This window comes from Cyanistes caeruleus, chromosome 5 (assembly GCF_971803275.1).
Source record: "Cyanistes caeruleus chromosome 5, bCyaCae1.hap1.1, whole genome shotgun sequence".
NCBI lineage: Eukaryota > Metazoa > Chordata > Aves > Passeriformes > Paridae > Cyanistes > Cyanistes caeruleus.
In genome coordinates this window covers 42238483-42264441 of record NC_141705.1, presented here as the reverse complement: position 1 = coordinate 42264441, position 25959 = coordinate 42238483, and the positions used below count along the sequence as shown (strand labels likewise).

Sequence of the window (25959 nt, the reverse complement as noted above, 5' to 3'; positions counted from 1 at the left end):
CCTGTGGGTGGTTTGTTGTGATGTTGTTCTTTAGGTGTCTTTCAGTGGCAGGGCCTGTTTGCAGCAGGAAAAAATCCAGTGGTCACTTAGTGGTCACTTAGCATTCTTTGGTGTCATGCTGCACCCTACATCTCTACTGACAGAGGGAGAGCTGTCATGTTGTTGTATATTTTATTCAGGAGCTCGTTAAAGGAGATCCGTATGTACAGTTTCAGTTAAGCGGAGGATCTCAAATTGGTTTTGAAAGGATAAACACAAACTGGTTTTAACACTTCCTATTTGAACTAATGCCAATCAATGCCTAACAGGTGTGATAGCACGGCATCCCCTCTACTATCCATACCTAAAGAAAACTTTAACTGCTCAAGCCCTGGAGAATTACTTTCAACACCTTTTAGAGCATGAGAAACAAGAAGAAGAGCTAGTAACAAGGTGAGTAGCTTGCTGTGCATCCCACAGTTGTCTGGGAGATACATGATAGTATCAGAAGTTATCTTAAAATATGCAACATAAATATTGCAAACTTGTGTGTCTTTCCTTTGGGTTTTTTTTTGTATATCTTCCTTTGCCTTTTTAAATAACAACTTGAGCATAGTCACTGAGAAAGAACATGAACTTGGGCCTCTCTCGAAGCTGGACAAAGGCCGTGAATCCGTTTAGTGAAGGCATTTAAATTCTCAGAATTAGCTTAGTAGTGTTGGGGCTGTTCCTTTGTTTTGTTCCAGTACAGAATGTCTTTACCGACTAGAAATAGCTTCCCATGTCCTTTGAGAAATGTGTCTTTCCACTGGTTTTGAACCGTTTGGAAACTGCAGGGGCTTTAGTAACTGAAGCTTCCCAAGCCTCTGAGCTGAACTGAGGGTTAGAAATCTGTAAAACACTACCTGAAAGACATTCACACAGCCAGTGTAGTCTGGAGCCCAAACTTACCTGGTAATCCATCAGAAATGGGCCTCATACTGTCCCTATTTCTGTAAAACATATTAATATTTATGAAGTTCACTCACTTTAGAGAAGCTATTCCTTCTAGTACCCCACTCTAACCCACTTTTGTGCCTCATATACCAAGCCAGAATTTAAAGAAAAAAACATAGCTAATTTCTCTTCAAATCTGAAAGAGAATATATCCTAAACAAGACACTTTAATGTGATACTCATCTACTAAAGAATATCCTCTGCCAGCAGACAACATATATAACATTCTTATTTTTGTGGTATGGCTGATGCTCATGACCCTTCCTGGGAATGAAACACACAGTTCTCTTGTTGTAGCATGAGGTAATGAAGTTTGCTCTCCTAAGGATGTCCAGTAAAACAGTCAACAGATTTTAAACCTTTTTATCTCTTTGGAAACAAGTAAAAGCTAAATACTGCCACAAACCATCCAGTCTTCTAAAACTTGTTTTGATACAAAGTCAGTTATGCTGCACATAAGGAGATTTTGCCAAAATCCTTTCTGTATTTCCATAGGTAGTTGGATAAAGTGTTAACTGTTTTTTTTTTTTTTGTTTGCTCAAAGAGCTTGAGTCAGAAAGGTACAGGTCAAAGCTCAGAGAGAGCTTGGAGTTATTTTAACCCCTGATCTTTGAATTATAAGTGCTGGTTTTGTCTTCATAAGCAGCTCAGTGCAGATCTCACCCACTGTTTCGTAAGTGCTAACAAATCTATGTATCTAATAAATTGTGATACTAAGAATTGTAATTGAATTTCCTCAGAAACTGAGCAGAGGGGAAGAAATAAACTATGCCATGTCTCCTAATGATACTTCTAGAAATTGATTCATTGCCATTCCTTTATGCTGTTTATGTAATAAATAAAACTAGAAATTTGCTCTGTCTGGATGTAGCCAAATTAATTTGGTTAATTAGATTATCTGTTTGAGGTTTTGGCTTCCATTAATGATGTGATAATGGAGCTCTGTGAGTGAATTGGAAAGCAACTAGGGAGAAAGAATAAAACCTTTTGTGGAAATATTTAGGATTATAAGGATTATGCTCATGTGCTTCAGATTTTGTAGTTTCTTTTTAAATGACTTGTTTATTTTTTAGTTTTAACTGTCATAAAATAGAGCTGTCTTACTGTCTGGTTCATTTCCTTTTTCTAAATGGTGAGAAGTTAAAAGCTACGTATTAGTTTTGCTACCATAAACATATCAACCATGGCTCTTCCTCACTACAGAACAGAGTCTGTTAACCAGTTGCCTTTCATGCTTTTTCACTTGAGACATTAAATAGGTGTACTAAACAGAGAACAGGTGGGATTATTTTGGTAGTGAACACCGAAAACACATAAACTTCCAGATTGGCAGGTAAAATAATGGCAATAGATAATCTTTCAATCCCAAGGTGATTGCTTACCACAGTAGAGTGCTGGAGTACATTCTTAACAGGTCTGGGTATCTTAAGATACAGAATAAGGAACTTTTTGTGCAGTGGTACTAGGTCAGTCATCTAAGAAGGATGATAAAACTATCCTGAGATTTTGCTATTTTCATCTTCTGAAATGTGGTATATGTAATGTTTTATATATAATATGTTCAATATTCAGAAATACTAAAAAATGACAGCATGATTTCTTCTATGCAATGTTTTCACCATGAGCTGAAGAACAAGAAATGTGGATGCTGATGCTTCTCAATGTATTTGAGAATTTTTTGTACCTACATTTGTTAGAGAGCAAAAATAAGTATTTCTCTACAGAATATCTCATATGCAAACAATTCTTTAAGCCTATGAACTTGGTTCCTGCTTTCCTGTGATGAAAACAATCCTGTCTTTTCTTTGATTTAAATGTATTAAATAATTTTATATCATTATTATTTCCATGCATTTTAATGGGAAATGCTCTGGGAAACCTGACTTCTCTTGAGTATTATGGACAGCACTTTAAAGGAAGTAGTTAAGCAGGCATTCTGTTGTGCATAAGCATAGGAATGCAGCTAGAACAGTGAATATTCCTTGTATTACTGGTTTCTGTTACAGATAGAGTATTCTTTGAAGGGTTTATTTATTTTCTGTGTTTTTTAAAAACAGCTTTTAAGACATTTAATCAAATTCTACAATTAGATCATTTTTTCCCTTTAGATCTCAGTTAATTAAGCTTTAATTGTTTAATTATGCTAAGTAAATGCCTGCCAGCATTTTGGTCAATGTGTTGTTGCTGCTTAAGACTATTATAATGGGTATAGTGGTTTTTCTTCCTTTTATTGTGCAAGTTTATTTTCTGTGTGAAAATATTTTGGATGCTCAGATGCTTCAGACAAGCCTTAAAATAATGAAGATGCTGGCCTTCATATATTATTTTGTAATCCTCATTTTAGCTAGATTATCCCACTGTAAGTATTTTCTCAGAGTAAATAATGTGCCATGTTATAGTGTTCCAAATTAAGATCTGTTGCTTGTATTACATATTTCCTCTGCCAGAATTACTGCAGAAAGTGAAATTAAATTCTTCAACCTATTTGTTTTTGCATTTATATGCTCTTCAGTTTCTCTCCTGATTTGTTTTTCCTGATTGATTTTCATGACACTTCTTTTGAGAGATGAGGTAGTATTAGGAATCGATATTCCATCAGTCCTGGATCTTGAGGAGACATCCTCCAGTTGTGAAATTCTTTGCTGCCTGAAAATCTTTGCCAGCTTTTCAGAGTAAAATTTATAGTGTAGTGCTTTGCTCTGGCTTTCGTGGTATGTAGTGATTGGAAATTTTCATTTAGATTTTTAGAAAATTTTGTGGAGTTACCTGGTTGTGCTATGTAGCTGATTATGGTATTAAATTTAGTAAATTAGCTAGGTAACTAACTGTAGAATTGCTTTATTCTTCATATTCATGTTATCTAATAGAGCACTGGGGTAGATTGGTCTACTTTCCTGCCTTCCCAGTGGATTTGCCTGTGTGTTAATGTTGCCTCTCAACTAGTTTTTGAGAAAGAGCAACAGAATGCTGACACCAATTTTTTTTTCTTAATAATAACTAATAATACTAATATTAAAGCAGAGAGTAGTAATGAAAAAGTAGAAGGAACTTAAAGTTAAAACTTTTTACCTGGGAGACAGATACGGACACTCCACGACTACTTGCTTTCTAAACCAAGAACTGAAGTGATTACCAGACTGCTCAGCAGAATCATCTCCTTCCACAAGAGGTTTGGGTCATATGCCCAAGATAAAAGGGCAGACAGGGCTGTGAGCACCAGCAACAGCCACTGTTTTCACAGTGCTCAAAAGGAGCTGAAAGAGAAGAGCCTCAAAGTGACAAAATCAGCAGCATAAGAGCACTGCAAGGAATTCCACCTATATTAGGGGGAAAGATTCAAAGAATCTGTCCCAAACATATGAAATCAGGTAGGTGATTAAAGAATAGTAAGTGTAGTGTTGGATGAATCAGGATTTAAATTGCAGCAGCCAAACATCTGGAGACAGTGAGAATTGGATATCTTTCTCTGTTGATGCCTCATGGCTTGATGATGTTCTGATTTAAATCCTTTCCTATGGAATTAGAGCAAAGCTATCAGGTACTTAGATGAAGAAATACTGGAGAAAAGCAAAACCAAAGAAAACCAATAATGGAAGGAAGATGACAAAACACTGAAAAACTGCAAGGAGAGGCAAATGGAAATATACTGTAGACCTATTTCTGGAATTTGAAACAATAGGAAACCACAGAGCCATTTGCCAGATGGCTACAGAAGTTTCCAAACTGGGACTGCACCAGTCAAAAGCAAGGATGGAAAAATGCTTACAGAGCCGATGGAACAGAAACATAGGTCTGTCACACTAAAATAAAACTTTATCTGAACAAAGTACAAGGCTCCAGCAAAGCTGTGATTTGAATTTGCTATAAAGTTATCTGTTCGTCCTAGGAGTTGATGTAATGACTCATAGATGTTTCTCAGTAGTGAAGAGGGAGTCTTTCCAATTAGCAATTGGATTTTGTTAGCAAAATGCCAGTTTGTTAGCAAAAGTGAGTTCCGGGAATTAAGTGATTGTACTTTGCAGTATCAGAACTAGGAGCTAATAAAAATACTTTCTTTTGCCCATCATGTTGTTGGAGTTCATATTGGATCTTGAACCTATGGCTTACAGATACGGACTTGAACTCATACAAAGAAAGAACTCTAGAAACAACCTTAATAGAAATGGATGAGTTTTGAGTAGAGGAGAATGATTACTTTATGATCCAACTTTAAAACTATTAAGGGCTGTTAACTTGGAGTAAGAGAAAGGAAAAAGGAGGCAAATGAAGCCTTGGGCTAATCTTGTTACCTTTTAGACTTGGCTCAGCAGTGGGATGTGATCCGAAGCATGAAAATTTTGCGTGTCGGTTTTTGCTTGGTATTCTCTACACGTTTCTTCCAAAATCCCCTGAGAAATGATGTGCTGTTTTTATTTTACAGATATGAGTTGCCAGGAATCCATGGATTAAATTTTGTTCTGAAGAATTCCCTTGGTGGTGGTGGTATAGCATCCCTAAGAAGTGACCCACAGGCATGTATCAAAGCAATAATTTTAATAAAGTAATTTTTTATGGGTCTCTTTATAACCAGCTTTTGGGCTGGAACTGTGAGGTTTGGGGTTTGAATCTAGTTCCTTTTAATTTCCTATAGATATTGTCTATTTAATTTTCTAAGGTTTGAAAACAGCATAGGAAAGTAGAAAGTTGGTTTAGAATACTTGATGAAAAAGATGTGTACTAGTAAGATAGTACATCATAAAGAGCATAACTAATTTGACTACCAGTTTTTTGATGCACCAGTAAAATTAGTTTCTGAGAAAGGCTGTCACATTCTGAAAAATTATTTACTAGGCAATTCTGATTATTTCCAAGTATATACTTGTGCATGTTGCAAGGAACCATGCACTGTAGGACAATTCCTCATTTAGCATATGCCTTCTGTAGTTAAAATACTGATAAATCATATAAACATGAAAACCAGATGGATATGAGGGTTTTTTTTGTGTTGATGATGCGTGAAAATTTTTTTGCAAGTGTACGATCTGAGTATTAAAATTTAAAACATCTAAACCTGAAGATGAGATCCTGAGCAATGCTACAGCTCATACAGCTGTGCTCATAGGCTCAGAAATGCTCATGTGCAAATAATCTCAGCACAGTCAAGAAGTCTGCTCACAAGGTAAGGTGATGCTATGTATGAATAGATAGAATTGAACCCCAAATGAATTGATTTTAGTAATCATTTCAGATTTGGATGCTTGAAAATTCAAGCAACTTAGACTGAATTCTCACACTGATTATAGGAAAAACACTCATATGAAACCATTTTTTAAAAACTTGTTTTAAAAGGATGATGTATTTAGATAGCAAAATAAAATGTTGGTTTGGTTCTTTTTCTTACAGGGTAAAGCACTTGGACAGATGCTGTTGGATTTCCAGATTAAAAATGTTCCTGATTTAAAATCACTGATAGAATAACAGGTGTTTAATATTTTAACACTAAGTGGTATAAAAACATGTTATAAACAAGAACTGGCTTCTTGAATTAATTTTGGTTTTTTTAAGGTTAAAGAGTAGAAAGTTGGCAGTTACTTCTCAGAGGCTTAGCTATATGGCACAGATTAGCAAATATTTTGAGTAATACCAGACTAATAGCTCTGTCTGATAACATTTCCTGTCTAGATAATACAATGGATGAAGAATCAATTTATTACCTGCAAAACAGAATTAATCAAATTGCAACATAACATTTAATTATGAGACAAGGTAATCCTTGTTTCAAGATAGAAATTACCTCCTGTTTGGTCCATCTCTCTTTTCCTTCTTTCATCCTTTATTTGAAAATCGACTGGACTGCTGTCCTGTCAGCTGTGTCTGTCCTGTGCAGTGAGTGAGGCTGGCTAACCTGCTCTGCACTGCTGGGAAGTCAGCACTGTCTGCTACTGGGGAACGGTTTTCCCTGCTGGGCAATAAAGAAAAGTAATAATTGGTACTGTTATACAGTGACTGGTCGTAAATGCTGACCTTTGGTGGTGATCCACCAAACTTCCAGCACTTTGTCTGGTTAATGACAGACTTTGTTACTACGTTTTCCAATACCTTTTACTAATTAATCCTTCAGTTGAAAGCACTGAATAGTAGTAAATTGCAGATCTTAGTGTGGTAATAAATTTGAGGATGTGGAAAGGGGAGTCTGCCCTCTCACTCCTTCTTGTGGTGGTGCAATCCTGGCAGGGATGAAGCAGGCCTGGGTGGTTCCAGGGCTATTAAATCCTTGATTTGTGCAGGAGAGTCATGCCTGGATTGTCATTTGCATTGCCCTTGCCACAAGAAGGTGTCTTCTGCTATGAAGGAAAACCATGTTGAGTGCAGTGTATTCTGTCTTTCTTCTGACTCCCAGTTATCACCTCTCCATCTCCCTTCCTGCCCAATATGATTAGCATGTTCAAATTGGGGTACTTCTGAACTTCTTCATCTCATTAAGAAGAGACTTAAAAATCTGTATCATACTTCTGGGACAATAGCAAGGTGGAGATTCTGGTAACTGTATTTTCTCTGCAGAAGCTATAAAAATACTACTCCACATGTTCAGGCATTTTATATTCATATTTTTTTATTTTATTTTGGGGAGATTGTATTAATTGTTTAGCGCTGACGAAACGAGGCATTACTCATACCAGAAAAAATTATGGAAATAAGTGGTTTTTTTGTCACAAAACCTACCTGTTAGTTCCTAAATTTCCAATGCTGTATATCACTGTTACTAATTTCCTAGCCACTTGCTTGCTAGTAAGGACTATGCAATGAATTGTTCCCACATTTTCTGTGGTTTTTGCTTATTCAGATTGAATGTATCATAAATGAATGCTTTATCCATCTAAACATTTATTGCCTGAGTAAATCATAGGTACTGTCCATGTGCACAACATGACTGTCAGGTTGTAAAAAATGAGTCATTACTTCATTGCAGAAAAACGGCCAAGGTAATAACTTGAAAGGGAAAATGGCATGCAGGTTTTATTATGTTTACAGTCACTGTTTGTTAGAAAACTTCCTTCATAATTTGGGCGCCTGTTGAGAGGAAGTAAAAAAGAAAAAATTACAGACCTCAGTAGCAAACCTTCAAGGATAAAAATGCTACAGTAAATATTTGCAGTTCATTCGATATGCTGCTTAAGTCACTCTGGAAATGTGTATGCAGTAAGTCTTTGAATAAAAGTGAACATTTATAAAAGTATAAATTTGTTTTAGTTGTTTATGTGGTTTCTTCTACTGGAAGAGAGTGATACTTAGTTCAGAGGTTCTTTGTTTGGGGCAGTTTCACTTGCCTGCAATTTCATGCACTGTCTTGCCGGTTCCCTTCTTTGTTCAGATTTTGTCTGTTCTGTCCCTATTTTGTTAAATACAAAAACCAAAAAAGTAAATGATACTGTTTGTTGGAGAGGTGGTCACTTACAGCTCATAATGGAAGCTGTAATTGCTGAAAGGAATGGTACAGTGTTCAAATTGATTGGATATGGGAATACAAAAGCATTATTTTTTAACTCTGGAGCAACCTTTTGGGTGCTATGAAACCATCCTTCACAAACATGTTTTCTGGCCATTATTTCTTTCACCAGCTTTGCTTTTCAGATATTTTTCTTGCAAATTATACCCTCCAAAAATCCCTATCCAAAGATGCCATTCTCCTTAATGACCTTAGGAATCCTTAACATGTTTTGAATTCAGGAAACTCTGCTTTAGGAGTCCCACATGATCTGAAAGTAAAGCTTGAGTAATTGAGAGAGGTTTGATAAAATATAAATTATACACGAAGGTGAGCATGTCTGCAGTCAGCATTGGTTTAAATTCAGTCAGTTAAAAAATTCATCTTGCCTGCTTGTTAAACCAGGTCTGTTCCTCATACAGAACATACCCCTCCAATTCTCCGCCTTTCCTGCTTTTTCCCTGCTGTGTTAGCTGTGAGAGCAGGATGGAAATAGTAATGTCTAGTGAATGAAATAAGGTTCCCTCTAATACAGGAGTTTCAGTGTAATGGAAACTGGCTTACACCTCTTAAGTTTTTGTACTTTGGCTCATCTGCTCTACTAAACAAAGGCTGCATTCTTACCTCTCACAGCTTTCTTACTGCATCTCAGCCTAACTCTCAAAAATAAAGCATGAGGTTTATCATTAAATTATTACACATAACAGTCCAAACAAATTCCAAAGTAATTTTCCTACTTAAATTTGTGTACTAAAAGTACAAAAGCTATTATACAAAAGTCAGCCAAGAGGATGTGCCAGTGTTTGATGCACAATGTATATTTTTAGTTTTGCATCAGTAGAGTAGAGATGTTTTTTCCACTAAAGTACATGCTTTCTCCCCCTTCTCAGATGAAAAAATAAGTTAAGTATACTTTACATTGTACTGTGTAAGTTTGACAGTAATAGAAGTGCAGCCCCTTGGGTTTGAAAGCAGAAAAATGTTGGGTTGCAGGTTGCTTCTCAAGAATTTGAATGGTTTCATTCAGGAATTACTCTGATGTGTTGTATTAAGTGCTTTGCACACAGTAATGCTCACAACTGTTGCAAGGTAGTGGTGAAGCGTTACCTGGGTGGATTCCACAGACCCGCCTGCTCTGTAATGCCTTTTGGGCTTGTTCACTGGGGTTTCTGAGCTTGAGAGTGAGTGAGTGAGTGAGTGAGTGAGTGAGTGAGTGAGTGAGTGAGTGGAAGGGGAGGGAGGAAGCTCTTCAGTGCCCTAGGTATGAGGAAATTACAATGCGGAAATGTCACACCTTTCACCTTACTACTTTGAAATCCTCCCATGCAGTAAGACTTCGAGTCTCCTCATGACAATTGCTCTTCTTCAGTTTCATCCTGGTTTCCTTTCCGGATTTACTTGAAATGGACCCTGCTGATTTTGGGATTAAAGCTAACTGGCATGAAGAAAGCAAACAAAGGATGCCTCCATGTGAAAGATCCTGTTAGGAATTGTCTGTATCTGCCAGGGAGTTCAGCTTAATTCCTCTACCTTCCTTTGGACAAGGAAGAGAAACCTAAACTGTAGGAGGGAAGCATCTCTCTACCACCTTTTTCAGCAAAGACCATTCAGACACTCCCTAGACAGCTTTAGGGAAGGGGAGAGGGGGAATCTTGAGATGGCAGCAGGCAGGAATGGTGCTTATCCACACAGGAGGGAGATGGGAACCTTTCTGTGCCAGGACTTTCTGTGGAGTCTTTGACAAGCTTCTGTGGCTGCAGCTCTGGACCAGCTGCTTTGACCATCATCAAATGGGTGAGACCCTTTATGAGGATGAGGTGTTTTAATTTTTTTTCCCCTCATCCATTAAAAAAATGCACTAGCAAAAAATGAGAAGTTGCTCCTTCTCTCTCCCCCATTTTTATTTACGAAGAGAAAAAGCTTCCGACTTTCCAAATATGTTTTTTAAAATCTGGATTTGAAAATACACTCAATTATATAATCATGTGTGGCTGGTGGCTAATCCACAGGGTTCCTGTACCAGCATCATAAGCTACATCAAAAAGGTATTTTCTCTTTTGTAAGTGAGGTGATTTGAAGTAGGGGGCTTGAGAGGGGTAAGCCTCTGTTGCATAAAAATTTGGCTCAGACTCCAGAGAAAATCCCAAAGGCCTGATCACTCTGTTGGTAGTGCTGGGGCTCTGGCCTGTAATCAGCAAGTGAACAAGAGGTTATGTGGGGCCTCTTTGCAGATGAAGCGAGGTGAGGATAGTCTTTGCTTCCCAGAAAGTCTTTGCTCTCTGCTCCAAGCAGGAGGAAACAGAAGGGAACCAGCCACTGTTTTTTGTTAACAAGTAGTGAGGTAACCCCTTACCCTGCAATATTTTCTTTACTGAGGAAGTGGAAAAACTTGCTTTTGGTTCATCAATAAGGTTTCATGTTTACAAGATCCTGAACCTGGGTTCAGAATCTGTGATGGTAGAAGGCTCTCACCTGCTGTGTCCATTCCATCCCATTTGCCTTCCAAATCATACCAGAGTTGTTTGCTAATGGAAAGAAAAGGGATAGCGAACATTTTCGCTTTTTTTGCTGGTGTGACCAATGGGATTCTGCAACTCTGGGGTGGTCTAGAGATCTCATTCGTGTTCCACAGAGTTTAAAGTGACTGAGGAGAGAAAAATAACCTACTGTTGCAACGCGGTTTGCCTGTGGAGAGCTGCCAAGCTGTTACACACCAGCGCTACTCTTCCCGCTTCCCCGTTTCCTATTTGGCATCCTAGGGTTGCAGCGTTTGCCCGAGTTTAAAGGAAGATGCTCCACCAAACTTCTCCAGCATTCTTACGTGCATATCCCTTCCACCTTCCCTCTCCCTCTGCCCGTTCCGTGTTTCTCGGAGGGGAAGGCTCCCCCCTGCAGCCGGAGCGGCTGCGGCACGAACAAAGATCCATGGCAGCGGGCTGGGGCGCGGTGGCGGCGGCGGGGACTCGGTGAAAGGCTGCAGCCACGGCCACCTCCCCTGGCACTCTGCGCGCCCTGCCATCTTCCAGGTAAGATGAATGTCTGTCCCATCCATCATCCCGCCATCCCCGAGGGGGCGGGAACCTGCTTGGTTACTGAAACTTCCGAGCCTCCGTCGCGGCGGCATTGTTGACCTGACAGGGCTGCTCTTTTGTGGGCTCCGTTGCCAGGATTTAGCCATTTGCATAATGGATTAGCATGAAACTGAACGCACGGGAATGCCGCTCCGCCGTTTCCCACTCTTTCTTAGCTGGCGGACCTTTGGGGCGAATTAATTTATAAATGTGACTTCCCGCTCTCCCTCGGAGACCTGTTTTCCTTGAGGGAAGACAGACGCTCCGTCCCCAGTCCCGCCGCCCTGCGAGCACCCTTGGCAGCCCGCCCGGCCCGCCCCGATCCGATCCGGTCCGGTCCGGTCGCCGCTTGTCCCCCGCGACTGCCGGGTTGGGCCCCCGGAGCCCCTCGGGTTCCACCGGCGGGGGAAGGTGCACGAAGCGGCCCCGGGAGCCTCGCTGCTCTCCCCGCGGCGGGTGAAGGGCTTTACCCCGCACTTCTCCGTGCGCTTCTACCTGGGCAGCACGGGCGGTAGACGGGGCGGAGCTGCGGGTGGCTCCAGGCTGCGGGCACCGCGATCCCGAGGGCCGAGCCGCCGCCGCGGCCGGACCGAGGGACGCCGGGCCGGCTGAGGGTGCCCGCCGCGCCCCCCAGTAAAGCCCGGCGGTGCTCGGGGCGGGCGCTCCCCGCACGCCCCTCACCCGGTGGGCCGGCCCGGGTGCCCGCCCCGCCCCGCCGGTAGCCTAGAAAAGCGGTGCCGGGGGCCAGGAGCGCTGCTCGGAAGCACCAAGGGTTTCCCCCAGCTGACCATGAAGAACCCGGTGCCACAGGCGGCCTCGCTGCTGCTGGAGAAGCTGATGCTCCTCGTCCACATCCGGTCATTGCCCGCGGGCTCCGGCGGGGAAACGCCACCGCCTGCACCCGGCTACTACGACACCAGCTGCTTCAAGAGAGGAGACCTGCTGGAGGTGCCCCGCACCCTCTTCATCCACTTCGGCATTTACCTGGGCGAGAACCGCGTCGCCCACTTGATGCCCGACATCCTGCCCTCCATCACCAGCGACCGTCGGCAGATCCAGCAGGTGGTGACCAACAAGCGGCTCATCCTGGGCGTCATCGCCAGGACGGCCAGCGTCCGGGTGGACACGGTGGAGGACTTCGCCTACGGCGGCAGCATCCTGGTCAACCACATGGACCGGCTCTTCGAGGACCAGGTGCTGGGCAGCGAGGAGGCGGCCCGCCGGGCGGAGAAGCTGGTGGGCGCCACGGCCTACAGCCTGCTCTGGAACAACTGCGAGCACTTCGTCACCTACTGCCGATACGGAGCCTCCGTCAGCTTCCAGACCGACAAGGTACGGCCCGGCCAGCGGCGGCGCCGCCCTTCCCCCGGCGACCCCGCTCCCCGGAGCTGGGCCGGCGGCCGCGGGCCCCGGGCGGCGCTGCCGGTACCGCCCGCCGCTGCCGCCGCTCTTCCCGCACGCAGCGGGCAGTGCCGCCAGCGCGGAGCTGCTCGGGACGGCGGCGAGCCTGGCCGAGCCTGGCTTCAAGCGGCGAGGAAAGCGAGGCTGAATTAGTAGAACAATTCAAACGCTTCTAAAACGCTCTGAAGCTACAGGTTCTAGCCGGAGCCACAGGCAGTACCGGGGGTGATGCGGTGCCAGCCCAGCTCTTCCCTCTTCCCCTCCCTCCGGCGAGCCCGTGTGAGAGCTGTCCCGAGAGTGGCATCGCCAGCTCTCCAGCCAAGCTTTCCTCTTTAAATCTCATCTTTAGCACTTGTTTTGTTTTTGTTTGTTTTTTTTTTCCAGTTCTGTGAGACTGTGAAGATGATTATTCGGGACCAGAGGAGTGTGCTCGCGTCGGTGCTTGTGGGACTAGCGTCAATTGTCTGCCTAGGTGTGGCACCCTCCACCACGCTCCCCACCATCTTCATTCCATTCTTCCTGTGGATGGCTGGCTAACAGCCTTTCTGGAGGCTTCCGTTCAGTGTCTGTATATAGGATGTATACTACTGTATTTATGAAACCACACATTACTCACTGGTATCATGTAAAGTTTCTTAACTTTGTGCACCATTTTAAAATACAACTTTGTCTAGAACGCAGTGCACAAGGCATAGCTTACTGTGTAAGCCAAATAACAGATTTCCTGAAAATCTTGGTATATTTTAACACACTTTTAAATCATGGAAAAAGTAGGGTTGCGATGCAGTTCTGCTCCTTGTCTTTAGCCAAAAATTATTCTGGTGACATCCTTCATGTTCTTCAGTTAATATCTGGGTGCCATAACTATTAATAAAAATGGATGGTGGAGTTCCACAAATGGACGGAAATGGAGAACAAACTGCTTACCTCTTCCGTTTATAGATACAGTGTATATTCAGAAATTACTGTCTTCATTCCTAAAATACTCCTTGCTGGAAATGCAAGTAAATGGACTCTTTTTTGAGAGCAAAGAAGAAAAAACAACCCTGAGCTGGGTGCTGCAGGAGCACATCTGGCCAGACCAGTTAAAGTCATTTCCCTTTGGGGAAATGTTCAGGAATCTGTCTTTGTATTAATTGTGCAAACACTTTTTACCTTATTGTTATTAACAACTTTTTTGTTGGGTTAGTGACAAGAAAGATAGCAATTCCTCACCTATTTCCTTGCCAGTGGTAGTGGCTAATATGGCTAATATAAATGGTTACAGAGGGATTTAGGAGATGTAGAAGAAATTTTCTTGCTTTATGTCAACTAGTGATGTACAGATGATGGGACATTTCCAGCATTCCAGGGCACATTGCAGGGAGGAGGAGGGCAGGCAACAATTTACTTCCTACCATTCCTCAGCAGTGGAACTTGTGTAGGTGTTGTAAAGTATCAGGGACCATTGGAGCAGTTTCTGTGGTGGCTATATTGTGACTCTGGACATTGCCTTAAAACATTTTCTCAGTGAAAGAGAACATGTCTTCCTGTACTCATCTCTTGTAAGCATTCACTTTCAAGCCAGTAGCTGGTGCTAGAAATGCTTTATCTTCAAAAGCTGAGGCCTTTCATTTTATCAAGAATGTGTAAAGTTGGATTTGAAATCAAGTTTATGTAGGCAATTCTTTAAATGCTAAAAACTTTTGCTATTTTTTCTTCTTAGCAAGGTCTTTTATGTATGAAGAGAAATTTTTCAGCTCCTGGAACGCTGTGTGCACACATGTGCTTACTTGTTCACATGCTGTGCCTGCTTTCCTTTCTAAAGGCCAGTATGATGGTGTCTTCACCAAGGACTCAGCCTCAGATTTATTCTGTTAATGCTGTGCAGTGTCCTGCCACCAGCTCTGTTGCTGATATGGCCACTTGCCCATTTTTAGAAGGACTCCTTTAAACTGTGCTATAAACCCCCTCCTCCTTCCCCTAGATCTTAGAGATGCTTGAAGGTTGGAATTTTAGAACTGAGAGTCTACTTGGCTACTCTCTAATCATCATCTTCTGGCTGCTCCATCAAAACTGACGAAGAATGTAAAGACTGGGATGAAATTCCAGCTCATAGGAAAGAGCAGCATGACTCCTGCTGCCATCAAATTAGAGAGGATTTCAGCCCAGCTTTCACTACATGTTCAATCGGCAGCACAGCTCCAAGCAGCTGGATATCAATTACTGCTGGATCCTTGTAAACAACTTCTATTCTGCTTTGAAAGATTGCAATGCTCAGTGTAACTGTTTCTGGTAAACTTTTGAAATTAAGGTGTTTTTTAATTTACATGAGCTACTTTTTCATAGTGTATGCATTAATAATATTTACATAAACTCCAGTGTGGTTTTTTTACTTGCTGTGAATAAGGCATGAGCTGTAGTCATAACTCTAATTATATAAATAGATTTTATTCATTTAAAAATGTCTACTGACCTCTTGAAATTGAGTATAATGCTGTAGCATTACTCTAAGATATCCCAGTAGGGCTCTGAACAGGCCATTAACATGCAGTTACACGGTGTCTGATTACAGGTGGGCTTTTCTTTTACACTTTATTTAATTGGGATTTATAAGAATTCCAGTAATTCTTACAATCCACATATACAATAAACAATGGGGTCATGACCAGTAACAGAATCACACGTGGGACTCTTGGAAGGCAGAGAAATGTTCCTGCTCTAGCTTCAGTATCAAAGGACCAGAGCTTCTGCACTGCTAACACTGTTGAGCAAAAAGCATCCAGATTGACTAAACTGGGATTTTCATAATGTGTCTACAAATGAAGTGGAAGCTGTTCTTTGCAGGCTTTCAGATGTATTAGTAGAGAATTTTCCTTCAGTTTTTAAAGTTTTAAACTTAAAAAATGGTCTAGAATGTTTTGCTGTATCCTTTCATCAGAGACAAGTGATAATCTGGGCATAGGAGCAGAAATTCAGCTGCATGCTCAGGCATTTTTCCTACCAACTATAGTTCTAGCAACGATCTGGAAATTTTGTTAAAGTCAGGCATGAGTCAAATCAGTCATACTCTGAGGAGAGAAACAAGTCTAGCAGGCATGAATTTTCATGTTCGGCTCAGCGGGTGGTGTTTGTGCTCTGAAATATTTTGGTAAATGTCAGTGTCAACTTTTTTTTCTGTAATTACTTGAGTAAAAATAAGCACTAGCTGGAGCATTGCATTTCAGACTTGAGCTCAACTGTGATGCCATTGAAATGAAGGAGTTAGAAAATAAGAAAAACACAGAAAACTGTGGAGCAGTTCAGCTGTTGGGGAAATGTGTGTGCTTAGAAGTGAAATTGTTCATCAGTAACTGTTAAGTGATGGGGAGTGTAAATCCAGAGGCACAGCTCCTTTTAGAGGGGTCTGTTTTGAAAAGCTGTGTGGTTAAACCAGAATATGTAATGAAGGAGGAGGAGGAGTATAACCATCACCTCATGCCACTGGAAAAGGCAAGTAGTGAGGACATCAAGTTTAAAGGATAGATGTTTCACTTCAGGCTTTCCAAGGAAAACAAAAGTAAAATGAGTAAGGTCCAAAATGCTTTTAGAAAACCCGTGTTTAAAAGAAATTAACAAAAAAGGTAAGTTACTAATCGAAGACGTTAGAACAGTGTGCTTTCTGGTTTTCTGTTTGCATTTGTTTTAGCTTGGAACATAAATGATTACTCATTCTGCAGTGAACAGTCATCTGCTGCTTGATTTTACTCTGCATTCTCCTGTGCTGAAGGAGAATGCTTTGTATAAATACTGTTGAGGCTTTTAATGAAAACAAAATCATAGTAATACTTGTTAAAGTCTGAGGGGGTAGAGAAGAAGGAATTAAACTTGTGTGTGACTTGACATGGTTCAGACAGGTTTTAGAATGCAAACTGCAGCAACAAGAGACATTAGAACTGTGATCTCTAGAAATTATATGGTGCTGTATTATTTGTTGCATGTTCTCACATTAAATAAAGCATCACACACCACTGGATGATACAGAACCGTGTTAGACAGTCATTAGTTAGCATCTCCTTTATCCACTGAAATGAAAGTTCTCAGGTGACTCGGGCATTTCCTCATTATGCTTTGTAATTGATTCATCTGAGCATTTGGACTTGATTCATCTGAGCATTTAACTGTCATGAATGAGCTTTCCGATGGGAAATGAAGATAGAAGAGCTTAGTAGTTTTGAAGCTCTTTGCTGTAGTGCATTCCAGTCTCTTGTCAGCCTTACAAAAACCTTTCAGAGCATTGTGCTGGTAGAATAAACGATCTCCTCTGCTGTAGGAATGGAACACTGAAAGTATTCAAAGGCTTTTCTTGGCGTAATTTCTTAAAAAAAAAATTATTCTGTTGTGTTCTGTGATGTAGTTTCAGTTCTGAAGTCAAGAGAGCATTTAGGATATGGTCCTGAATTCTTGGAGACTGTGGGAGAAGGGGGACAAGTGGGGAGACCTTTAGGAGCTCAGGTCAGAATTCCATTGATAGCAGTTACCACAGTTCCATCTGTGACGAAACTGAGGGTTTGGAGTTACTGTTTCTGTGTCTCACAGGGTAGAAAACTTTCTGTAAGACTTTTGGTTGCTTTTTTATGTTTCCCCTGTTTGAAAGAGAACTTTGTTTAACCATGTAGCTTTGTTTCAGAAGTTACGTCTTCTTTACTGTGTATCTGTAAACCACAAAACTATCCTTGGCTGCTCCATGATGGTGTCATCTGGAGCAAATCAGCTGCACAGTCCCTTACAACTACATCACAACACCTACAACTTGGTGCTTGGTCTGAACAAAGCAATGAGAATGTGACAGGCAGATAATGCAGGTTTATTTTGCTTGCAAGGCATATTAAGTGTGATGAAGGACTAGTCAGTGAATGCAGAAGTGTGTGCCTGGAGACTCAGATGCTACTTGGTTGGGTATGCAGGGCACAGTGTTGTGTCTGCCTTCCTGTGCCCAACTGGAGTTTAGGAGGCTTGCAGTGAGGTTGCATGTTAGCATAGAGATTAAAAGGATTAACTTGCCTTCCCTTAAACTGAAGTATGCCATCAATGCCAGAGGCTGTAAGCTAACCTAGTGAGTGAGCTGGGTGGGGGTCCATTTCCTGACTACGTGGTGGTTCACTGTGTGTAGCTGAACTACCCCACTCTTTCACCTCTAATGGCTATGAGTAGAGCCCCTGGCCTGCCTTGACCCACGGCATCCTCCAAGAGAGCACCAGTTGCCGGGTGCTGCAACTGGAACAATGCAAACATGGATGGCCATGTACAAATATGCAAACCTATTTTGCGACCTTTTTAGCTGATAACCCTGGCCAGAATTTTAAGATAGACATCCCCATTTGTTACCCAAAGCCCTTTCCTGACCGAGCAGAACTTTGAATGGAAACAGCAATACCAATTTACAAAGAGTAGAAAAAAAAAAATGTGATGGTTACATAATTCCTGGGCATTTGGGAGACCTGTACCTAGGACCTTCTCAGTCCATCCTGCAGGGGTTCACAAGACTTTGGATAAGGCTATGGGCTGGCTACCTTTTCTATTTTTAGTCTCATGTTTAGGACAGTGATTGATTTCTTTGGTTTTTTTTAATCAAGTCAGACAATATCTGTGACTTTGAGTTAGAAGGGCAAAATGGCTCTCTGTGTACTCTGTTGGAACAGGCTCTGTTTGGGATCTCCAAAGGCAGGTGTCACTTCTCATGGTCTATTGGCTTCAGTGATATTCAGAATGGGAAACAGATCTCTAGATGCAGTCAGAAACTGCTAAGATTCTGGACATTTCTGGAAGTAATTCATAAAATTTTCAAGTAGAAATAAGGGAGAGACTATTTGGTTTGATCAGAGGTCTCCTTCTTTACTGCACTGTTGATTTCATTATAACAACTCCTTTTAGTTAAAGCAGATAACCTGCTGTACCTCCCAAACTATTGGCTAGAGTGTCTCCTTTTTAACTCTTTCCTATTTCTATAACCAGGACAATAATAATCTCTCTGATTTCTGGCTACCTCCGGGACTTGGTTAATATTTGCATAAGGTTGTAGGTTTTTTGCATTGGACATGCCCAACAAGTAAAATGCACAGACCCTCCCCAGAAGGCATTTTCTCTTCCTGTGAAATCAGAGTTCTGTGAGGCTAAGAAGGCATACTAAAGTATGTAATTAAGAACAGATTTAAATGAAAGGTTATGCTTTGCTAAACTTGCCAAGCCACATTATCTTCTGTTTGTGCACAGGCTGAGACCTAACTCAGATTTTCACCCATGTTCTTTGCAGTTTTGCAGAAAGTACCTGCATGTTTCCATTAAACATAAACAGAGGGAGGGGTGGGTCAGCTACTCCTGCACAGTAAGAAAAAGTTAGTAATTAGTTCTAATCAAAAGAAGGAATGTGGATGTGAAGATAATGAGGAGTTCCCTGCACTCCTGCTGGAAATATAGTTAGATATTAAACAGAGGTAACTTTTGCCATTTATATTTGCGGACTGGATTGTAGGTAGCTCCAGGTGAATATTCAGGAGAAGGGAGGCACCTGATTTCAACCACTTCTTTTAGTGTCTAAATGACGTGATAATGCATTGTGTATGTAGCCTGGAGCCAAGGATGACTTGGTCACCTCCAGAACCAGAAACAGCATGGCTGTGAAAAATGGGGCAGTGCCTTTAGCCCTAGGGGGTGACTGCTGTTCAGTTCAGCACCATCTATCCCAGCTCTTTCTCTTTTGGAGCCTGAACAGATAACATTGTGTGACCCTGTCCTGTACTGCAGTCATACCTGCTCACCTGAAGCAAGAGATCTGAATCATGCAGCTACACTCCAGACTGTTTCAATTCCATCCCAAGCCTCCTTTTATTCATGGTGAGTTATACAGGTTGCAGTTCTGATGGGATCTCAGGAGTCCCTTCCAAAGTATTTCAAATTTTGGAATAGAACACTGAAAGTCTCACTTAGGGATGGCTGCAAATCATCTCAGACTGTCAAGTGTGTAAGGTTGCAATACCCTGAAGTATAGATGAAGATGTAGCCTGTGATATCCACAGTCATGTAACCACATCCCATTACTCATCTTTTCATCAACTTTGGGATGTAGACAAACCTCAGTTGCTCTGGAAATCCAAATGTGTAATAAACTAGGACATGGCCTTGACAAATAGGTAAAAATAACATTTCTTCATCCAGTACATCAGCCATTTATCACGGATGATTGCGTGGTAAAGACAGTTGATTGTATTCTTTTAGTTACTACTCCAAATTTCCGGCAGTAAGTAGGTTTGGTTGCACTGTATTGCAAGAAAGAACCACTCCACTGTACAAGTAACTATTTTAGAGTGACAATTTCATCATGTATTGACAGACAGGGTGTAGGCTGGGAATAATGTCTTTTCAAAAACTTGCCTGGAGAAAGCAGTAATTCTGCTTGGCTGATGAGCTGAAATTCCAGCAAGGAACAGAGGGTTTCTATTTCTGATGTCTTTGAGCAGTTCCAGTAACTAATATTGTTAAACCATTGGGAACTGCACAGGCAGTAGAGCTGATGCATAGTCATGAAATGTGTTTCAAAATTATAATGAGGTTTTTATTACTTGCAAAGAGATTTTTACTAGCAAGCTGAAAATATCCACCCAAACCAGTTATAGAAGTTACTTTCCCTCAGTAATTTTCTAGTTTGCATTTTTCATTTTGGGGAATCTTTGCATTAAAAGCTCTCTAACAGACAGTACTACATGCTGCAATTAAATACAAATCTGTGCTTGCAACAACAGTCTGTTCTTATTGGAAAGACAGTGGATTTGTGACATTAATTGTGTCAGTGTATAACTGAGCAGGAGGGGAACATGGGGTGTGAGCAAAGTATCTATCTATACAAAAAACATTTGATCCTAATTAAAAAAATATTAAGAGAAATTCCTTTAAAAAAAAGCTGCATAATTAAGACTGCACAGTTAAAAGTTATACCATTACATCTATAATTATGTAGTACTCCAGGCTTACTTGTTACAGCAGCATCACTGGGTTGTGTTTCTTCCAGCTAAAACAAACAGGAGCTTTGTTACAGTCTTCATAGAGAGGAAAATTAAATATGAAATATTGCCACCAATTTCCTGACTTCTCCAAAATCTTGTACCTGTGAAAATTTAATAATGATGTTCAGAAATCAAGCCCCAGTAATAATGAACTTTACACAGAATTATGATTCGAAGAATCCTACGCATCAAAAACTGCAGCTTTTTTTTTTTTTTTGTAGTTTTTCAAATTTTTTCAGGCAGTTGTCACCATTGTTTCTACCAACGTTTTTGTTGGTCTAGGCAATGCACCCTTTAGGTGGCTTCTGAGATTTTTTTTTTTTCTGTGAACAAAGCTACTCCCATTATTATTTAGGAAAAATGGACACTCATTCCAGAGCTGCAGCAAGACAACCAGACACTATTAACAACTTTACTACCTTTAAGCACCTTGAGCTTATAAATGAGGGGCAAATTTTTACCGTCTAGAGGAAATAGGGAATGACCTTGGCAAAATCTGAAAGTCAGTTTAGCAAAGTATCATTCTCCACCGATGAGCAACAGTGAACATTTGAGGACAGGGTACAGGTACAGATAGATTCTTGATATATTCTCTGAAGTTTACAGTCTGCAGACTTTCAGCTTTAGAGCCTGCATTCATTTCATTATGTTTAATACTCTTACCCTGTGTGAACTTATCTTACTCCATTTTTAGTTTATCAGCCTGACCTTTGAAAGGCTATATGGCAAGATAACTTATAATATATGAAAAAGCACTTTTAAAAATTTTGTTTTTCTTACATTAGCTGTCCCTCCCCTTCTTGTACTACAGGGAACAATGAATAATCATTTGCATTACTTTTTTTCCACTTACAGTCTCACAGCTCAGATATTCCTGATGTGAAAATCAGAGTTTTTGCTGTTTCCACAAAGTTGTACTTTACTCATCTGTGCTAAAAATGCCTTTTATTGTATTCTCAGTTTAGGACTAATGTGAGGCTCTGTTCCTTTAAAAAAAGAACTAGCTTACTTTGAAAACTGCTCTATCACTTTTGTGTTGAATATTGCTACAACTTTTTTTTTTCCCCTATAGCCTAATTCCTCAAAAGAGCTTTTCTTTATCACCTTCCAGTTCTCTCTCTGGCAAATGCTTGGCTTTTAATATATTTTAAGAAGGGCTTTTTTTTTTTTTTTTTTAATTATTATTAGCTTTTATGTTAGCAAGGTGATCCTCTAAGTCTATTTTCACTTGTATCCCTGGGGCTTTCTATGTAATTAGCTGTTCATATCCAGACAAGGAACACCTTGTCTGGATATGAGATAGACTTTTTGAAGGCTGGCACTTGTAGTATTACTAGAGAGGGTCCAAAGAAGGGTCAGGAAGATAGTGAAGGGTCTGGAGGGGAAGCCATATGAGGAGTGGCTGAGGTCACTTAGTTTGGCCTAGAGAAGAGAGTGAGGGGAGATCTCATTGTGATCTACAGCTTCATTGTGAGCGGACAAGGAGGGGCACTGATCTCTCCTCTGTGCTGACCAGTGTCATGACCTGATGGAATGGCATGAAGCTGGGTCAGGGCAGGTTTAGGTTTGATATTAGGGAAAAGGTTCTTCACCCAGAGGGTGGTTGGGTGCTGGAGCAGGCTCCCCAGAGAAGTAGTCAGCACCAATCCTGGCAGAATTCAAGAGGTGTTTGGACAATACTGTCAAGCACAGGGTGTGACTCCAGTGCTGTTCTGTGCAGGACCAGAAGTTGGAATCAATGATCCTTGAGGGTCCCTTCCAACTCTATGATTCTATGAAGTCTTTAACTTTGCTTGTTCCAGCTCACATCCTCCTGGGCCAAAGGTGCAGCGAGGCAGGCAGCGTCTCCCCAGGGTCCGGTGTCCAGACTAGAGTGGAAAAATCCCAAATCAATCACTACCAGCTCAACGTGGTGTGAAGAGAGTCGCAGCATCTCCCGGCTGCCAGGACAAGAGGCGTGGAACTCCTCCAAAATGAGAACTGCCGTGGCTGACCAAGAGCTTTTTTAGATAACATACTCCCACCTAGCGGCCCTCTTAGAGTCAGGAACATGCACAGTCTCCAGCAAATTCTGAAGTTATCTATGGAACTCGCATTTAAAGAAGGAGTAAGTCAGATATTTACTAAGTCGATATAACTGCTCAGGAAGTCTAGAAATGTTGATTTTGAATTCCTGTTTAACTGCTGTAACATCTAACCAGAAATCAGGAAGGAACAGATAAACTGCATAACATTGATTCTATATTTTGTAGTATCGTTATTACTATAGTATATAGTTGCCCACAATGTAGTTAGTGATTCTCCGTTTACTTTTTCTCCACAGTTTTGGTTGTGTCACTAGGGTTCATAAGAAAAGACAACAGCTACATACAGAAAAGTATTTAAAAACCATTCTGTTAGGTGTACTTAATACCGTACAACGAGAAGTTGTGGGATTCAATGCATGCATAAGAGATAAAGATATAAAAATGTGTGTAGATACATAAATGAAAGAAACACCCAAAATTACAGGTAACATTGCTTCAGGCTTTCTTGTGTCTCCAAGCAGAGCACTACATCCCTAATAAAGAAAATTGTACAGAAGAACTCTTAAGTTGTTCAACTAGAACTGGTATTGACAGTCCAGAGTTTCGTGACCCAAGAGCTAGCTAGCAGCTCACAGCAGCTGGATTGCAAATTAAAAGGATGTGAACTGGATACATCCATGCCTTTTAGGGTTCTCAGTATAAACAGGAATTCAAAGCCAAGTATGAGCAGCCTAAAGAAAGACTGAACTCTTTCCACTTTTCAAATCACTCAAAAGGTATTTCAAATATTTAAATTTACGAAAAGTTTAATGACATCTTGTTGTCCACTGTTGTATTCAATGTAATTTATTTCCAGAATTATTTAACATTCAAAAGCTAATGTGTTATAAAAGTCTTCAGACTCCCCAGTGAACTTCCACTTAATGTCTAGTTCAGATCTGGTATGACCAAAGACTTTATAGTTCAACACCTATTTGGTTTCAGTGCTGAGATGTGCTCTAAAATTTTCACAGAAACTACCATAAATTCAAGTATTTTTTGGCAATATTTGCAGAGAAATAAAAAACTGAGCAGGGACTGTGTCTGATCTTTCCAAGCTCTTCGGTGAGGACTGACACACCAGTGGTGTGAGGGAGGAAGCCTGCTTTGTGGTTCTTTTTGTTTCACATCTTTCTGTGAAGAAAACCCTGGTTTCAAGCTTGTTGGGGCAGTAGCCATTTTCTTGCCAATCCTCTCCAATTCCTCCTCCTCAGAAGTGAAGAGGATATATCTCTGTTTCAGAATGATTTTGAAACGCCTGCCTAAAAGGCAGACTGGAAAGCATTCTGTATGGTGGAACATCAAAAGACCACAGTGCTGTAGGACAGAATTCTCTGTGTCTCCCTTGGCCTTTTCCTCCTTCCTGTCCTTTCCTCACTTCTCTTTCCTAACATTCACCACTTCTTCCACCAACCCTTTGTGGTATTACTTTTTCAGAAGTTCCCTTCTGCTCCTTCCCTCTCAAGCTTAACTGTATTGCCAGAAAACTGCCATTTTGCTCAGTGATAAAAGGCATGGCTTCGTCATGAAGGGCCCAGGTTTTTAGAGAGAGCAGACAGCAATAGTTCTGGACGTAATGAAGGGAAAAACAAGAGAGATTTTGTTTGTTGACACTTTATTAATGCACATTTTACATCACTCTACACTCAGAAATATTGGCTTAATGTTGATTCAATTCAATTTACATCAGTGCAATTGCTGACATTTGTACTCATCAAAGTGAAGACAGAACTTGCTCCAGGATCCATTTTTTCATCTGCATTTTATATCTTTCAACATTGCATGGTAAAATCACATGTGTTGAAGTGGTTTACCAAAAAAAGAAACTCTGTATTATGTTTTTTCTACAATTAAAATTCTGTTCCCCCAAATGCTCATTTCAGCAATATTAGATCTTATAAATTTGTAATTAAAAAGATTCTAACTTTTTAAGGCAGGAAGCTGAATGAGAACAAACCATGCATTTTAAGCAAAAAGACTTTTAGGGACTAGGATGCCTTGTTAGGAGGATCCTAACAAACAAGCATTGCAGTGCTTGATAAACCCAAAATAAAATGGACTGATCAACTGAAACGAAGTCTTTCCAGACAGCTTACTATATTTAGATTTACAATCATGTTATGTCTAGGTTTTCTACAGAGACCTTTGTCTAAACTTCAAAGGATGTCTGCTTCCTTTTAAGGTATTTCTACTACCTACATATCAAACGTGTCAGAGTGCAGAGAAATACTACATTACCCTCTTTTCCTGCTCCAGGCCATAGTAAAATTTACACTGACAGAAAAAAAGCTAATGCTTCTATTAAAGTATATTACAACTGCAGTAATAACCCACTCCAGGAATATATATGGTGGGACTTGCTAGCATTCTAATAAAACAGAAGTTAAATATCAAGGGCTTCTGTGTTAGAGCTACCTAAAATAACTTAGAAGGAAAAGCACTGTCTGGTGCAGTGCTATAAAATAAAATGTGTAAGAAAAAGACCTCTTTCACATTTTCAAATCTAGCCAAAAGAATCTATGTCATAATCTTGGCAAGACTGCCCTCATTCCTCATCCATCAGATTCTTGAGTGTTGCAACTAGACATTAGTGAGGAAACTAACTCAGTGTTAATAGGAACTGTATAAAGCTTTGGGGAAAACTGTATGTTATTTGCAGTTTAAGGTAATTTTCTAACCAAAATTGGTGCTGAATGCTTTTTGGTAAATTATGCTGTAATTCTTGTAAAATAATCCTAAAATAAATTTCTGTTTATCAGGTTTGAAACTTATGTCCTAAGGTACTAATTCAATAGAGCAATAAAAAAAGAAATGTTGGGATAAACACCAAAATATGTTTTGGGCCTGGTTCTTTTTTCTCATTCTTTCATAAAAGTGCATGAAAACCAACTGAATAAAACTTTCAGGTGTGTAAAATCTCTTCTGAAGATTTGAAGTTACCTGACATAGTTCTTGATTTAATA

The 25959-nt window shown here is 40.6% G+C and overlaps 2 protein-coding genes and 1 long non-coding RNA gene across 7 annotated transcripts in view; 2 read left to right on the top strand and 1 right to left on the bottom strand.

Moving 5' to 3' along the window:
• LOC111927841 (uncharacterized) overlaps positions 1-8195 on the top strand; it is a 56002-nt gene extending 47807 nt beyond the window's left edge. For all 4 annotated transcript variants that reach the window (XR_015287493.1, XR_015287492.1, XM_086891246.1 and 1 more), the window contains 3 exons: positions 309-432; positions 5396-5486; positions 6358-8195. Coding sequence is in view for 2 of the 4 variants with exons in the window: in XM_086891246.1 (XP_086747372.1) it covers positions 309-432; positions 5396-5486; positions 6358-6432 (290 nt within the window). In the remaining 2 variants the exon portion in view is untranslated. The remainder of the gene's footprint in view (positions 1-308; positions 433-5395; positions 5487-6357) is intronic.
• A 394-nt stretch (positions 8196-8589) lies between these two features.
• On the bottom strand, positions 8590-12168 carry LOC147653067 (uncharacterized). Its single transcript, XR_015287494.1, has 2 exons — positions 12007-12168; positions 8590-11696 (listed from the first exon to the last, which is right to left on the bottom strand). It is a non-coding gene; the product is annotated as an uncharacterized LOC147653067 (long non-coding RNA).
• A 54-nt stretch (positions 12169-12222) lies between these two features.
• On the top strand, positions 12223-25828 carry LRAT (lecithin retinol acyltransferase). 2 transcript variants are annotated; one of them, XM_086891243.1, is made up of 3 exons: positions 12223-12843; positions 13297-13384; positions 22733-25828. In XM_086891243.1, exons 1-3 carry the CDS (start codon positions 12301-12303, stop codon positions 22846-22848), a joined length of 747 nt encoding a protein of 248 aa, XP_086747369.1. In that variant the 5' UTR covers positions 12223-12300; the 3' UTR covers positions 22849-25828. The 2 variants fall into 2 exon arrangements, with proteins under 2 accessions (XP_086747369.1, XP_086747370.1); XM_086891244.1 differs by lacking the exon at positions 22733-25828 and having other exon boundaries at positions 13297-16911.
• Positions 25829-25959: the final 131 nt, after the last annotated feature.